This window comes from Vitis vinifera, chromosome 4 (assembly GCF_030704535.1).
Source record: "Vitis vinifera cultivar Pinot Noir 40024 chromosome 4, ASM3070453v1".
NCBI classification, from domain to species: domain Eukaryota; kingdom Viridiplantae; phylum Streptophyta; class Magnoliopsida; order Vitales; family Vitaceae; genus Vitis; species Vitis vinifera.
Window position 1 is genome coordinate 19,470,787 of NC_081808.1, and position 16,852 is coordinate 19,487,638.

Sequence of the window (16,852 nt, forward strand, 5' to 3'; positions counted from 1 at the left end):
TTATTATTTATATCATATTTGGATCGACTTATCTAAGTAAAATGTTTGCATTTACATGGATGCAAAGATTTGCTTTGAAAACAAACAAGCCCTTAAAATTATTTTGGAATTGAAAGTTAATATATTCTTTAGGACTTTGCACTTTCTGAAACATTAGAAGAATAAGTGGGTTTTGATAGTAATATCAGAAAAATAAAATGAAAAGAAATTAGGGCGTGTGTGAGTAACTATTAATTAACTTCCCCAGCCACCTCCAAAACCCTAATATCTTCACACCCCGCTCCTACCCTCGTTCATATATCAGTTCCCTTTACATTTATCCCTACCACCCAAACCCCAGAACCCTAAAAATGTCATGTTCTCTTGCCCGCCACCTCCGCCACGTCCGTCACCTCTCAACTGCCGCCGCCGCCGCCGCCTCCACCGCTGCTGCCTCTGCCTCTTCCTCGTCCATATCCGTTTCCAGAGCTAAATCGATACTCCGATCAGAATTTGATCCAGACAGAGCCTTAGAAATCTACTCCTCCGTTTCCAAACACTACACCTCCCCACTCGCCTCTCGCTACGCCCAAGACCTCACCGTTAAACGCCTTGCCAAGTCTCGCCGCTTCGCCGATATCGAGACCCTGATCGAGTCCCACAAGAATGATCCCAAAATCACCCAAGAACCTTACCTTTCCACCTTGATTCGATCCTATGGTATAGCCGGCATGTTCCAACATGCCCTCAGAACGTTTAATCAAATGGAAGAGCTTGGCACTCCTCGATCATCCATTTCCTTCAACGCCCTTTTGTCCGCCTGTAATCAATCCAAGTTGTTCGATCAAGTACCCAAATTCTTCGAAGAAATTCCCAGAAGGTACGGTGTTTTGCCAGATAAGATTTCTTATGGTATATTGGTGAAATCATACTGTGAATCGGGTTTGTCTGACAAAGCAATTTCGATGTTGAAAGAAATGGAAGAGAAGGGTGTTGAGATTACAGCAGTTACGTTCACGACGATATTGGATGCTTTGTACAAGCAGGGGCAGAGTGATAGAGCTGAGAAAGTTTGGCATGAAATGGCGAAAAAGGGGTGTTTGGATGTTGGGGCCTATAATGTGAAGATTATGTTTGCCCATGGCGGAGACCCCGAAAATGTGAAGGCGTTGATCGATGAGATGAGCAATGCTGGGTTGAAACCGGACACCATCAGTTACAATTATTTGATGACCAGTTATTGCAAGAGCGGGATGGTGGATGAGGCAAAGAAGGTTTATGCAGAGTTAGAGGAAACTGGGTGTCATCCCAATGCAGCCACATTTAGGACTTTGATTTATTATTTATGTCGAAGTGGAGACTTTGAAACGGGGTATAAGGTTTTTAAGCAGAGTGCTTTTAGGCGTAAGATACCAGATTTTGGTACATTGAGGCATTTGGTGGAAGGATTGGTGCAGAAAAAGAAAACCAAGGAGGCCAAAGGATTGATCAGAACGGTGAAAAAGAATTTTCCTGCAAATTTCTTGAATGTGTGGAGGAAGCTGGAGGAGGATCTTGGTTTAGCTGGCGTAGATTCTTCTCCGGCTGCTGATGATGTCCAAGAGGCTACTTCATAGATCAGTTAAAGTCCTTGTTCACCACTTCATCTGCGTTTGCAATTGATTCAATTGGTCAAATTGTGAGTAGATGTTGGTTGTGTAGGCCAAGTTTGGAGCAACGGGTGAAGCTATTTTAAACTTAATAGAGGTGTAAAAGCTTTGTTTTTAGCTTTATGCTTGGTGTAGTGTTAGTCCTCTCCTGGCCCTCCACAATTTAAAGGCTATTTTAAACTTCATGCAGTTGTTTTTATGCTCATTATCTACTATTTCTTTATGGGTTAATAATGTTGGCTTTGTGGAGGCCAAAAGGGGTTTTAAAGATTTTGACTTTAATTCAATGTGTTTACTGATGGGGTTCATTTTCTTCCCTCCTGTTCTCTTGTTCCTATTGTTTCTAGGTTTTTTTTTTGGTTTCTATCTTCTCATGTTGAGGGTGATGGGGAAATTGCAGGGAGGGTCAAGGGAAGAAGATGGGTCTTTTGAAAATCCGTTTCATATGGTCTCATTTGGATTTTTGTGCAGTTTAGGGTTAGCCAAAGGATCTTGTGTTTATTGTGGGGGTAAATTTCTGTCACGTTTTCTACAATAACATAAGACCAACCTAATGGATCTTTTTAGCAGGTCTGGAAAGACAAATACAAGTACTCCGCATCCCTTCTGCTTGATCCCAGCATGGGGAGGTGCAGCTTAATTCCCCGGAAGTGTAAATTGGGTTAGACTTGGAGCTATTTTTTTGGCGACCCAACTGCCCAAGCTATTATCTCACTCTTAGGTTCTTAAATGGTTTCCCTCTTGGCCTCCTAGTTTAGGGCCTTCAGTGCCCAATTTCCCCGTATTCTGCTCTTGACGGCCGTGATGCAGTGACAAGATTTGCAAACATGACACGAACTTAATATGCGTTTTATGATTTAAGTTGAGTATAAATGAGTTTAAATGTCGACTTGCATATCCCATTTAATAAATAGGTAATTTTTAAGTTAATATGAATAATATAAATCGAATTGATCTATCTGATAATCTCATTATTAATTTAATTATATTTTAAAATTATTTAGTTTATATTTGATTTATTTTAAATTTGGTTTTAAATAAACGAATTAATTAAGTCATGAACATATTTGGTTGAGACATTAAATATATAAACATGTATAAGTCTTAAATCTTTTTTATTATTAAAATGGATTAGATGAATTATACAAGATATTATTTATTTAATAATTAGGTAATATTTGAGTTTATATTTTTTATATAATTATTATTCGTATTAGGTTTGGATTGAGTTATATAATAGAATAATTGAACTTTTAACATGACACAAATACAACCCATCAACATAAAATGCCACCAGTGGATGCACCCGTAAAAAACAGGGTGGTGAAAATGATTCTTCTTCCACCGATATGGTATTCGATTCAATTTTAATTAAAATCCATGGTAATTTGTGGCCTGGAAATTATTGGAAATGGTTAGTTCTTGAATGGCTATCACACTCCACACCATGTTATTAAATGCCAAATAATAAAATAAACACTATTCTTTGTCAATTATATGTAGTAGGTTATATAAAAAAAAACCAGGAAAATTACAACATTTGTGTAGGGAGTTTCACACCAAATTGGTCATTTTGACAATTAAAATATAAATTTTTTATTTTTCAAAATAGTTTTTTGATTACTTTACTTTATTTAAAAAAAATTGTTTGAAATTGTATTTTAAAATTACAAATATAAAAATAATATTTTAAAATTACTGTACATATATTTTGTGGTGAAAGGACCATTTTGACCCAAAATTCGTTATTTTGAGTAATAGTTTGAAAATATGACTTGATAATATATTACGTTGGGAAGAGAGGAGGCATAAGGTAGGGCAGAGGCGAGTAGCGTAGGATTTTAGTTTTAAAGAAGGGGTAGAACAGTCGAAAGAAGAAATAGAGAGGAAAGAGAAACGATGACGACTCGAATCGCTCCGGGCGTCGGAGCCAACTTGCTAGGCCAACACTCCGCCGAGAGGAACCAGGATGCCACTGCTTACGTCGGCAATCTCGATCCTCAGGTTCTCTCGTTTCCTTGTTTCTTTTCTCCATTGCTTTCCGCTTTATCTCTTATTTATTTTTATTTTAATTTGTTTTAGTGCTTCTGCAATAAAGCTAGGGCTTCCATATTCCAACTGTCAAAATCAACCAAACTTTTTACACACTGCAAGTTCAGTTTTCAGTTTATTTGGGGGCTCTCCTCCTCCCACGCTTTTCTAGATTCATCGCCTGATGAAAATTTAGTCGGTATCCCACTCATTACTAACTCAATGTTTTCATAGAAATGGAAGTTCTTCTTTTTCAGGGTTTTCGGACACGTGACTATTGTAAACTTGACAATCTTGTTAACGAATTCTTGTCTGGTTTTATTCTTTTCAATTAATTGAAGCTTAGTGTCGATGCCCAACATCAAAATCCACTTGCAGTCTTAACTAAAATAGGTGGAGAAAAAAAAAATTAAAATTCAGATGGAATGTGTTCATCAGGATCTTGACACACCTTTAATTCATATTGCTCCTTGGAGCGCTGCTCTCACTACCCTCATTTACAAAGAAGACTGAAAAGATCCGGACCCTAATTAAAAGGTTACAAATAAAATTGTATGCAATCGATAAATGGGGGGTGTGGTCATGAACCTTTTCCTCAACAATGCTGACACTAAACTGGGAGCTCCCAAAGAAATTTAGAAATTGGGTTGAGAGTCATTCCTGCTGCTTCATGAGTCAGTATTGCAACCATTATATATAGCCTAAGGATATGTTTGGTTCCAAAAAAATTGAGGAAAAATGCAGGGAAAAGAAAAATGTGGGGGAAAAAAATGAAAAAAAATGAAAGAAAATAAAAAATAAATTTAAAATCAATAAATTATTTTTTATGCTAGTTCAAACTCATTTTACTTATTTGAATTCTTCGAAGGATTAAATAATTTGAAAATGTATGGTTGTTTAATTAATTTTCATTATATTTGATTTTCTTTCGTACTTTCATAATAAAACCTAATATGAAAAAATCATTTTTCCTTAAGGTTATGTTTGGTTCCCGGAAAATACTAAGGAAAGAAAAAAAAATACAAAGGAAAATGATTTTTTCATGTTTGGTTGTCCTATGAAAAATGTAAAAGAAAATCAAATATAATTAAAATTTTATGTATGTTTAAATTATTTAATCTTTATATCGATGAGTTAAAATAAGTAAAATGAGTTTGAAGTAACAAATAAAAATAATTTATTGACTTTTTAATCTATTTTTTATTTTTCTTCACTTTTTGTTTCCTTCTACTTTTCCTTTGGATTTTCTTCCCCTTGCATTTTCCCTCAGATTTTTCGGGAACCAAACATGGCCTAACAGTTTTTTTTTCTTTCCTTTATACTTTCTTGGGACCAAACATAGAGTAAGTGATTATCTTTAACCAAAATCACTCCCAAATAGGCTCTACATATTGTTGCCAGGATGTATAGGTGCCTCATAAAAATGATGCAATGCTGAAAATTTTCAAACTAACTTTACACTGGATTATTTGTGTCATGGAGAAAGTTGGCTCAGACTATGCTTTTCCAGATAGGCTGGTGCACAAATGCGACTCCTTAGACTTGAAATGAGAAGTTCCTAGAATGGCCCTTGAAGGTATATTTTTGTGTGCTATGATTAGCACACAAATTCTTATAGAAGAGGTTGAAGTGGTTCAGACTCTTGAAAACCTTGAAATTGTAACATATTATTCTGGAAATTGTTGTTATTTAGATTTTAAATCATCATTCACTTATCTGTTCATGTGATGAAGATATTTCTAGTCAAACCTTCTGTTGTATATAACCAACTTTTTACATAATATATCATTCCTCTCTAATCATTAGATTGTTGGTCCAATATCCAGCAGTCAGTTTGTTGATCGTGTATATTTCATTTTTTTCTGTGCCATATGTTCCCTCTTATTTGTACCAGAATTTGTGTAATATCCATGTTACATAGAGCACTAGATCAGAATCATATAACATTTTTTTTCCCTCTTTTTTGCGGTTGGGGTGGGAGGAGGGATGGGGAGAGAAAAGAGACCTGGACCCTCTTCATTTTTTCACATGCTCATTCTGCTCTATTTTCTTGCAGGTAACCGAGGAGTTACTGTGGGAGTTGTTTGTTCAAGCGGGCCCTGTTGGTAAGTTCCAAACTTTTATTATCACAAAGGCGCTGATCAATGAATATTTGCGATTCAAGTGAACTATAAAATAAAGTACATCCGTTTATCAGCATGGTTGGAACACTTGGCTATTGACTGTTTTGGTGCACATTTTTGTGACATTCATAGAGTTAATAGTTTTGCCATTGTAATTCCTTTTTCTCATGATTTATGTGTTATGAGTTATCGAATCATAGAAAACCCATCCTAAGATTGTGATAACTTCCACTAGTTTCTTTTCACATCAGAACATTTTATTCCATGCATAACATATATTTCTCCTTTTATTTATCTTTCTTGTGTCACTTCCCTCAATTATCATGTTAGTTACTCTTTTTACTAGATTCCTTTGTTGAAAAATTTTAACCATTTTATGCATATTAGCTATTTGTGCATGTGTATGTGTACACGTCTCCCAACTTATAGGTTCTTTATTTAATTATTTTTTTTTAGTTTTTCATTGTATTTGTAAGTTTAAAAACCACTAACTATAGGTTTGGACGTGACATTTCATATTTGATGTCTAAAATTACATAGATCAAAGTGTTTTCAAATGCTTCCTTCTTGATGTGCAATTCATTGAGATCAGATTATTTGTAAATACCTCAAACATTAGATGCTGAAAACAAAATGATGATTCTTTTGATTAAAGAAAGGAAAGAGAGTGTTTGATGTCCCACATTGTCTGGGAGGAGAGGTTCTTGACATTCATAAGGGGTATACCACTGATATGGATAGATGTACTTTATAGCAATGAGGGTAGCCTTGAAGTTTGTGGGCTCAAAGTGGACAATATCCACCTGATGTCTGTGGTCATGAGAGGTGGTATCATAGCCAATCATTAATTAAAAAGTGTATGGAGTCAACTGCATCTTGTGAGCTGTGGGCCAGCAAGGATGTCAAGGTTGTATGAAAGGGTGAGTTATGACATCCCATATCATTAAGGAGGAGAGGTTCCTAGCTTTTGTTAAGGGGTGATGCCTCTAAACTAGTTAGCATTTTAAAGTTGTAAGGACTTCCATGAAGGTGGTAGACCCAAAGCAGACAATATTTAGATCGTTGAAGCAAAATGATAACCCTTTTGATTAAAGAAAGGGAAGAGAAAGAGAACTCTTAACATGCCCTTTTACAGTATGGTAATGAAAGAAATAAGGTTTGGACTTTATTGGTATGTAGTATAACTTCTATGGATTAACATTCTTAATGAGAACTAGATGTAGGATTTATGGTAGTGCTATAGTGGTTTTACTTGATTATTTTGAACATTTCTTTTACATTTTTTACAAATTATTTCTGACAGTGCAAATTGCAAAATTATAATTTTCTATAAACTTTGTTTATGTATCCTTTTTTTCCCTTCTGTTTCAGTTAATGTATATGTTCCCAAAGATAGAGTGACAAATCTGCACCAAGGATATGGATTTGTAGAATTTCGAAGTGAAGAGGATGCTGATTATGTAAGTGTTGCTTTTACATTGTACCAGTTTCCATGCTCCTGTTAATTGCTTAACTGCCTGTTCAAATCATATTTTTAATCTGTACCTGTTCACTTCCTTAAAGTTTTATATTTTTTATTTATAGGTCTTTCTTTCTTTCTTTTTTTTTTTCCCCTAATGCAGGCAATTAAGGTTCTGAATATGATTAAACTTTATGGGAAGCCAATACGTGTAAATAAGGTGTGACATTTATTTTCACTAGCTATCTCATTTGCCTTATTTCTTATGTTCTTTTTCAGACTATGAGTTATGAAGTGTAGTTATATTTGTTTGGAGCGTCCATAAATTCTTATAAAATATGTGTTTGTATGATCTTTTTCCCCTTTTTTATTGGTTCCAGGCATCTCAAGATAAAAAGAGCTTGGATGTTGGAGCAAACCTTTTTGTTGGAAACCTTGATCCTGTAAGTAGTTCAATTCCTTATTTTTATTTATTTTTATTGGGAAGTTGTATTGTATCAAAACCTTTGTGGGTGTGAAGGACTCATGGACAGTTGTTGTATCACTAGTTTCAATTTTAAAGTTGACCCTGGATGTTCTTTGCAGGATGTGGATGAGAAACTTCTGTATGATACTTTCAGTGCATTTGGAGTCATTGTCACAAATCCCAAGGTGACGCCTCTTTTGATTTTCCCTTTTTTGAGAATATATACACATATATTTTCTGTTATATGGAACCAGAATTGGAATCTCTCCCCATCCCCACCCTAACCTCTTGCCTCTTGAGCCAAGCCTCAGGGGTCCCCTTCCATTGACTTTTCTTTTGTTAAGATATCTGAAAGTCCAGAAATCAAATAAATAATCTTCGTGCAAGAAATTCTTAAATGCATGTTGTAGGTTTAAAACCATTGTTATTCAGCTTATTAGCTTATGGTGTATGTTAGCATAGACAATTACACCAAGGATCTGTATTTGTTCATAAATGCTCCTCACAGATGAGAAATATCTGGAGATAACTTGATTTCTTTTTCTTTGGCCACTGTTTGTCACTGTCATCTATAATGATAGTAATTGATAAATCAACAATGTCAGTGACATGGCAATTTTATGGGTAAGGATCAAAAGAGGGTGGCCCCTCTTTGCTTGTTTGCTACATATGGAAGAATGCAATAGGAGAATCCTGGATGGCTTGGAGCAAATAAATTAGCAATGAAGGACTGTGTTTCCTCAGATCTCTATTTGCTTGGGTTAGGGGTTTTGTAGCTCATGTTGTGTAGCTTTATGCATGTCATCCAAATTCGTCTGTGGTTGAGCCAGAAAGGAATAACTGTTGCTCATGGTGTGGCTTCACCAGTGTTCTGTTCAAATTTCTATTTGATTTATCTAGCCAGTAGGGAGTAATTGTCACTCATGATGTGACTTCAGAAGTGTGCCATGCAAGCTTCTATATGGTTCATCTAGCCAGAAAGGAATTACCAGAATCAATGAGTTTATAAATGGTTGGTAAGAATCCACTAGGGAGATGGTGCATCTTTCATTCCATGTCAGTTGCCTTTGCTCATATAAGCATTTCTCTGCCTCTTATCTATCTAAATTGGAGGATAATTGCTCCCTGCTCTCCTTAGGTTTCTGCTTGCAATCTGCTTCCTTGTGACTCCATAAAAAGTTACTTGTGATGCTGGTCCCATGGCTATCCTAGGTGAACTTGGTGACCATAGGTATGGGGAATCATGAAAATAATAACACTTCCCTTTAAAGCTTTTCACTATGATAAGGCTAATAGGGTGGAATTTCCATGTAGTGAGTTTGAGGGCAGTGACAAAATTGGGAATCCTTGACAGAGGCAATGGACATTTCCAGAGTAATGTGTTTGGACTTATGATCTACGAATCTAGATGTTGGACTTATTAGATAAGAATTGCAGTTAGATTTTGGACAAAATTTATGTGCTGTATTAGTCTTTCTATATGCTGCAGATTCTTTGTTGGTCTTGTTTTGATCATTTCCTGGAGTAATTAAAGCCTCTTTTGTATACAGTGTACTCTCTGCTCTGAGTTTCCTAAAATTTGTTTGTATTAAGGAAAAAAATTGACATACTTGAAGATTTTGTTGTTGGATCCTTCTCTCATGCATCTTGCAATTCTCTTTTGTTTCTCCTTTTTTTTTCCTTAGTTTGTTATATTATAATACATTGTCATGCATGTTACTGCTTTTAGGAAATAGCACACACAACACATGTGCAGGAATTATTGTTGAGAAGAGTTAAGAAATGTGTGGAGTTGAATGTGAAGTTTGTAAAAGTGTGCATGTAATATTGTTGAGAGAAACTAAGAAATGTGCGGGAGTTGAGTAATAAAGGTTGTAAGAGTTGTGTGGAAGAGATTCTCATCTTTTTATTTGGATTTAGAAAATCTCAGTGGATAGAACGTTTATTTAGATTTCTCTTAATTAATATTAAATTACATGAGAATGATATCTTTCATATGTCAATTAGGGAAAATGGATTTCAGAGGCAGGAGGAGAGACTAAATAGGACAAACACTTTCTCTGTGATACAGATTTGAAACTGCTAACCTTTTGATGGCCATGACTTTTGCAATATGGATCTCTTGTATCCTAGAGTTTTATACCCCGCTTTAGAAGGTGGCTCCTTCATTATCCATGTAGATGAGATAGTACAACAGTTGTTTTGTGCTTCATACTGGGATGCATTAGGAGCTCAGGACTCGATAGGATGGAGAGATTATGGGGTGTCTATGAATGCTCCATTGGATAATTCTTCCATTGTGTATTTATAGTGAGTTGTGGGTCAGATACTGTCCAAACTTGTGTTTGCTGCATATCTGGGCTAAAGATAAAATCAAAGTGCTTGTGTAAATTGTCACTTGGGTTGACTTGAATTTGAAAATCTTTATATATAAACCATTTAAGAAGTTAAATTTGATTTTGTTTGACAGTAAAAAATCCTGAAACTACTTAAATGCATTCTTTCATGACCATATTTTCTATACCATTTAGCATGGTCACATTAACATTCAATTGATCATATGGTTCGGAACGTTTATATGCCTTAATTTTGATTCCAGAGGATTGGGATGTAACTGTGTAAATAACCCATTTAATGGTGGGCTCTGGTCTCATCCTTGCACATCTCATGCATCACAAAAATTGTGGGCTTAATGAAATGTATTAAAAATGCACAGGGACAATTTCATTTGTGTTCTGTGCTGACTAAAATGATGATGCTTCTTTGCAATTGAATATGACGTTTGGCACTTCTCCTTGTCAGATAATGAGAGATCCTGATACAGGAAATTCTCGTGGTTTTGGTTTCGTTAGCTATGACTCTTTTGAGGCATCTGATGCAGCTATTGAGGTATATATCTCTTGATGATATTTTCATATCATTTAGGTGGTTTTAACTTTCTGCTTAAGCTATGAGAAACACAATTCAGTATTTGGATTAATGATTGGCTTTCTAATTCAGTCCTGTTGTATTATGATAAAGGTTTAAACAATCTACACTCAACTTGTATTTAGAAGCTAGATAACAAGTCAGCTTAGGTATTGTTTTCACACACAAATTTTCCTTTTTAATAGACAAATAAAGATGATATAATAGGCATCTAACAAAAGGGTGCACAGTCCACAAGTGCACAGGATCTGCTACCCCAAGACCAAGAGAACAAAAAGTTAATGCAGGCTCTTTTCAGAGTCTTTCCAGGTTTTGAGAAACCCTTAAAACATCTTCATTTTTGGTCTCTCCAATTATGCTGAGACAAATGAAGAAGAATCTCCTTTCAGCTCTCTCCAAGAAACTTTCCATGCCAGGCCCAAAGCAACCACATTATTGTTCTTTTCAAAAACCTATTGATCCCCATGGCATTTTGTGATTCTTCTTCTTCTTCATGATTTTGATAGTCCAGGTTTGTAATTACATTAGACAAGATTTCAGAAAGCCTCTTAAATTATTTGTACTCTTTTTATCTCAGTAATCTTCTTCTCCTTGAGGGGTTTGTAGTCCAGGTGGTTTCGTAGTCCTGGTGTTAATTGCATTGTTCAAGATTTCAGAAAGCCTCTTAAATTAGTTTTGCTCTTTTTTTCACATTATGGCATCAAGTCACTCACCCATATGACTTGATCCATCTTTTATTCTGATTGAATTGGAGTTAGATTTAGGTGTTGATGACCTTCCATATTTGCAGGCAATGAATGGTCAGTATCTCTGCAACCGGCAGATAACTGTGTCCTATGCATACAAGAAAGACACTAAAGGGGAGCGGCATGGTACCCCAGCAGGTAAGGTTTTCTCCATCATCAAGCTGCTACTTTCTTTCATTGAAGAAAAATGTGAAGGGTTTTGTTAATAAAAAGTAGACAGGAGAGGCCGCCTCAAAGGTGATGCTCACTGAAAAGAGAAAGAAATGGCATACAAACCCAAACTAGACAGACGACTCTAATCAAGTAGGATAATAGTGCCTTTGCAGTTTTTTGAGTGCAAGCTATCCCTGTGGTTGAGAAATCCGTTACCTGGTTAGCTGCTCTCTGAACCCTAGAAATCTGGCTTTTCTGATACCAAGGGTCTGACCATTGAAAAAATGATATTATTAAAAAAAAAAACAAAAAAACCAGAAGAAGTCACTGAAAAGGAGCAGAAATATGGAACCCAATGAAAATTCAAAACCGCCAATTTCTCCAACTTAGTTAGAATACAATAGTACTGCCACACATCCTTCAAAAACTGCCATCCCCTGACCAGAGTTGACATCTGCCCCTGCTGCTTTTAGTTATTATTATTTTTTGAGTCAAATATTTTAGAGAACATTTGCTTATTTGCTGCTCGACCATGCAGAAAGGGTTTTGGCTGCAAGCAATCCAAGTGCTCCAAAGAGCAGGCCCCACACCTTGTTTGCGAGTGGACCTCCTACACTTCCCAATGTTCCTCAGGCCAATGGTAACATGGGTGCTCCAATGCCGCCACGTCCCTTTGCAAATGGTGTTGTTCCTCCGGTCCCAATTCCCGCAATGCGCCCCCCACCCCCACAAAGTGGAGCCTTCCCACCCATGCAGCTAGCTGGACCACCATCTTGGCAAGGGCAGCCTCAGCAACCGGGTCAACCAATGCAACCACCTATGATGCCTCCGCCCCCACTTCAGCAGTTCAGGCCGCCTCCCCCGAGCATGCCACCACCCCCTCAACAGGTAATGCAAGCTCTCTCAAGACCTCCTCCACCACCAGCATTAATGGGGGGCCCTCCCCCTGTTTGGCGGCCACCCCCACCCCCTCAGCAACTGGCTGGGAGGCCCCCTACTATGCTTCAGATGTCAATGCCGCCACCTCCACCACCTCCTGCAGCAGGTTGAAGAGAAGTTGAAAACCCGATAAATGTTGCAAAAGTAGTTATTTTGTCAAATGCTTCTATCTAAGACTATGTCTTACCTACTTAGGATTATATAGAAATCGCGGTAGGGACAATCTTTGATCCCTAGTATTGACAACCATCTAAAGGTGATGGGAGAGGAAAATCTGTGATTTTGATAAAACTGGAGATGATTCAGTAAAAGGAAGTCATGAGAATGTTCTGTTACTGCGGCCCAACCAGTAGCTTTAATTACCTGAGTTTTGAATTTTGGATTTCATACCACGTGTGGTCCATTCCATCAGTGTGGTGTGAGGGTTTGAGAAGGGCTTTCTTTATTCTGATTAAATCTCATTTCCTTGTATGGAACTTGGAAGGTCTATGTGTTCGTTTCATTCATCCATTTATGCCCTAATTGTTTATTTTCATATTTGACACATTGAGAATGGTTCTAACTATTGTTTTTAAATTCTTATTTTTGGAAAGTGTTTCTAAAAACATCGCCAAAAGTTGTTTTTAAAAACAAATAATTGAATGGCTAAAATGTGAGAATCAGGTAATTGGAGACTTCATTCATGAAAGAAGTCAAGGCATCTATAGTGTGGGATTCAAGGGCTTGACTACGTTGTTTCATGATTTTGCACTGAGCCACTGAAATCAAGCATTTTCAATTTCCTTTCAAGACTCATCAACAGGAAAGAGCGGGTGTATTGTTTTAGAAATTATCGATCCATCTCGGGCGGGTCCAAAAATTTTGGGCTAAAGTCTACCCAGCCTGCATATAAGATCAGCCCGAACCCAATCTCCATCTCTTTTGGATGGGCTTGGGTTAATTTTTCAAACCCAAAACTGAAAGTTTTGTCTTGGTTGTGAAGTCAAGCTAGATAGATATTTTTAGATTGCCTTACATAGTATTTTTATTCCAAGTGTTTTTTAATATATATATTTTTTTTCGAAGCGTTTTTGAGTTAATCACTATCATGTATTTATACAAAAGGTATTATAAATTATTTTTTAAACTTTTTAAAAATATTTTTTAAATTTTATTAAATACTTATTTTTTTTCAAAAACCTTTTTTTTTATATTAGAAGTACTTTTTAAAAGCAATGTCCAAATATACTCTAAATGTGCGCCTAAATACACTTAATATTTAAAAATAAAATAAAAATTTTATATAGAATTAGAACATATTGTATAAAAAAATGTCTTATATATTTAAAAATCACTTTAAAAAAATTTAAAATTTCAGGTAATAAATTTTTTTAATATTCAATATTTTTTTTTAAATGTAAGATCATTACTTTTCCAACCTAAGCCTTTTAAGAATTCATGAATCTTAAAAAAAAAATGTTTTAAAAATAAAAAATAGAAAACAGAAAATATATCTAAATGGACACTATGGTTGCCATTGATTTAAAAAACGTTTTTTAGTTGTCACTTTTTAATAATAGTTTTCACTATGTTTTTCCCCGAAAATACGTTGGTTAGAGCAAGGAAAGATGTTTTAGAAAAATGAAAATTGAAAAACTTACTACCAATTGGTTTTTACATGAAAAATAACTTATAAGGTCGGTTTAAGTGTAATGTATCACTTGAATGAAAATATTTAAGCGTAATCTATCACTTAAGATCTGTCAAATATGGAATATCATTTAAAGAGTTTAGAGTGAGACATCTTCTAAGGAAAATTGTAATACCCATTGAATTGGGTTAATCACTTGAAGACTTGTGTTAAAAACCTTATTAGTGAAATTCTCACTCCATTTGAGCATAGAGAGAGTGTATGTAGGTGAGGTTGTGTTTTTCTATTTTAATGAGAACCATTTTATTTTCACCTCATGAGTACCTTGACTTTTGTTTTTTCGGAAAAAAAAACAAAAGAAAATTCAAGAAAAATGATAAAATTGAGAAATAAATTTTTTTTGGAAAAGTTTTTGGGCTAACATAATAAAATAAATTGTATGGTGACACTTAGTAATTTTATTCATCCAATCCAAATTATGTGGTTCATTTATTATTATTGGTTTTACAGACATTCATCTTATATATATATTTATACTTTTCTGCTATTACTTGGTATTTACACCATATGTTAATTAATGGATTTATCGTTAAAATAACCTCAATTTTTTTTAGAGGGATGATAAGGTTTATTCTCATGTCTTTTAAATAGATGACTTGATTCTAAATTATTTATAATATGTAAACTTACTTTATTCCTATATGAGCATTTTTCATGGTTTTTATTTTTTAATTTTAAAAATAAATAAAATAATTAATGAATTTAAAAAAATTTCATCAAATTCGAGTCTCAACATTGAATGGAAACTTAAGTAAATACATGCAGGTCCACAATATACAACATATATTTTTATCCTTGAAAACTAGATCCATGGATCATAAATGTATTGGTGACACCACTTGCATGGCTTCATTCTAATATTGAATCGGAAATGCATGCAATGTTCCAATATGTTTGACCGGGCCATGCACTTTTCAAGCATAAGACAATCAAATGAAAATTATGAATAAATATTTTGTAAATAAATAATCAAAATCAACGAGTCACTCAAAGTCAAAGTTAACAAACGTTAGATGAATATGTCGTTAGTTGATTCAATAAATACGTTAAAAATTAAACAGCCGTCAACTTGAAGACACTCAAAACGTTGTCCTTCGCTGCAAGCCCTTTCTTGTTGCCGTACGACGTATAAAACGACCACGTTTTATTTGTTGTCTACATAGGCAGAAACGGAGAAAACTATAACACTGAATGCTGAGGCAAAACTGGAAAGGGCAGGTGTTTGGTGGCCTAGAGAGGAAGACTACGACCCCCATTTGACGGCACGTTGGGAACCGAGAAAAATATCAAACGATGTCGTTTTCAGGGTATGATATTTTGTATCAGAGAAGAGAACAAACATGAACTTAGTAGACATATTTTAAAATTGTAAGTCTTTTTTTAGTTTAAAATAGATAATATTTATATAATTAAGAATAGATTTGATGGATGTCTCTCTTCTACTAAATTGTCCTCAAACGAATAACTTTTGATCTTATTTTTGTCAAATGCAAGGATTTGCCTCTGGGTCTGACTATAAATTTTCAATTTCAATTTGGATTTTGGTCAAATCGGGGCCCAACCAAGGAGCTAGCCTCGTGGCCTAACTGATTTTGGGTGCCCAACACTTCACCACACATTAATGCCTTGCCTAGTATTTTATAGCCTTAGCAAATTTTAGAGGCTGTGCAGCTTCAACAATTCATCATATTATTCTTAAATTACATGTAAATTGAGCAAAAACTGTTTGGTCTTTTCAAGGGGGCTTAAAATATCACTGATAAAATCTATGCTCATTCAGAAAAAACAAAACATATTCATACCACACGGTGCTGTTGACATGATAAGTTTGTCACTTAAAAAATCTAGCTGCCAATATAGAACCATATCTATTCTAGACATTGCATGGATTTTAGTTACACTCTGTTTCTTGTTTGACTGTCATTTGGTGGGTTTGGCAGTCTAATCTTCTTGCCCATTATTGGATGTTTCTGCATACATGCTTTGGCCACCAAAAGAAAAGATTTGGGAGGAAACCATTATCACAGCATTGCCAATCACCACCAATAGCCTACCCAATCGGTGATGGGTGTGTCGAGGGAACTTGATCACATTTATGGTATCAACCATCTTCTTGTGTCTTTTTTTTTTGTCATGGGTACACTACAATCCTTCACATGAAAATAACGTACTTCTACATAGTTGGCAGTGTCATGAAAATGGAAAAGGGAAAGGATTCTACATCCTCTGCACAGACTCTAAGAAATAACAGCACAATGGGAATTGGTTTAACATACACAGCTTCTAGTTTCATACAAATTTGACTTTATCACAAGTGTTGTTGGTTATGTGTCTATTGGAACTGTAATTCTTTGGTTCTTCTCCTTGCTCTTTTCGGGTCTTTCGTCAACCCTTAATAGTTAAGAGACTGATCATGAAAATGTTGCCCCAGTAATTAGAGCATAATTGATATGAAATGGAAACATACTTTTTCGGACTAAAGAAAAACTCGTACCAAAGTTATAATGCATCTGTTGATAGGGTATAGAATATTATTTGATAATTGATCAGAGACGACAGGGGAGAAAATTGTATGTGCTAGGAGGGGCTATTGAGGATTGATTTGTTCAGAGGTTAAAAGCACAAGACCAATATGAAAAATACCAAACATGATGGGAGTGGGGACTATGAAAAAGAGGCGTTTGTGTGT

General features: G+C 35.3%; 2 protein-coding genes across 2 annotated transcripts; both read left to right on the forward strand.

Annotated features, from left to right (window-relative positions):
* The first annotated feature begins 158 nt into the window (after positions 1–158).
* Positions 159–1,944, forward strand: LOC100246188 (small ribosomal subunit protein mL103 (rPPR7)). Its single transcript, XM_002271390.5, has one exon. The coding sequence runs from the start codon at positions 351–353 to the stop codon at positions 1,593–1,595; it is 1,245 nt and encodes a 414-aa protein (XP_002271426.1). The 5' UTR covers positions 159–350; the 3' UTR covers positions 1,596–1,944.
* Positions 1,945–3,413: 1,469 nt separating this feature from the next.
* On the forward strand, positions 3,414–13,008 carry LOC100251324 (uncharacterized). Its single transcript, XM_002271255.5, has 9 exons — positions 3,414–3,632; positions 5,716–5,764; positions 7,154–7,242; positions 7,405–7,461; positions 7,622–7,684; positions 7,827–7,892; positions 10,510–10,596; positions 11,426–11,519; positions 12,073–13,008. The coding sequence occupies exons 1-9, from the start codon at positions 3,528–3,530 to the stop codon at positions 12,582–12,584; spliced, it is 1,122 nt and encodes a 373-aa protein (XP_002271291.1). The 5' UTR covers positions 3,414–3,527; the 3' UTR covers positions 12,585–13,008.
* Positions 13,009–16,852: the final 3,844 nt, after the last annotated feature.

Excerpts from the sequence above, each read along its gene's own strand:
- LOC100251324 (XM_002271255.5), top strand. The coding sequence starts at position 3,528 with ATGACGACTCGAATCGCTCCGGGCGTCGGAGCCAACTTGCTAGGCCAA. Across the intron at positions 7,685-7,826 it reads TTGTTGGAAACCTTGATCCT|GATGTGGATGAGAAACTTCT; the intron begins GTAAGTAGTTCA and ends TGTTCTTTGCAG. Across the intron at positions 11,520-12,072 it reads GCGGCATGGTACCCCAGCAG|AAAGGGTTTTGGCTGCAAGC; the intron begins GTAAGGTTTTCT and ends TCGACCATGCAG.
- LOC100246188 (XM_002271390.5), top strand. The coding sequence starts at position 351 with ATGTCATGTTCTCTTGCCCGCCACCTCCGCCACGTCCGTCACCTCTCA.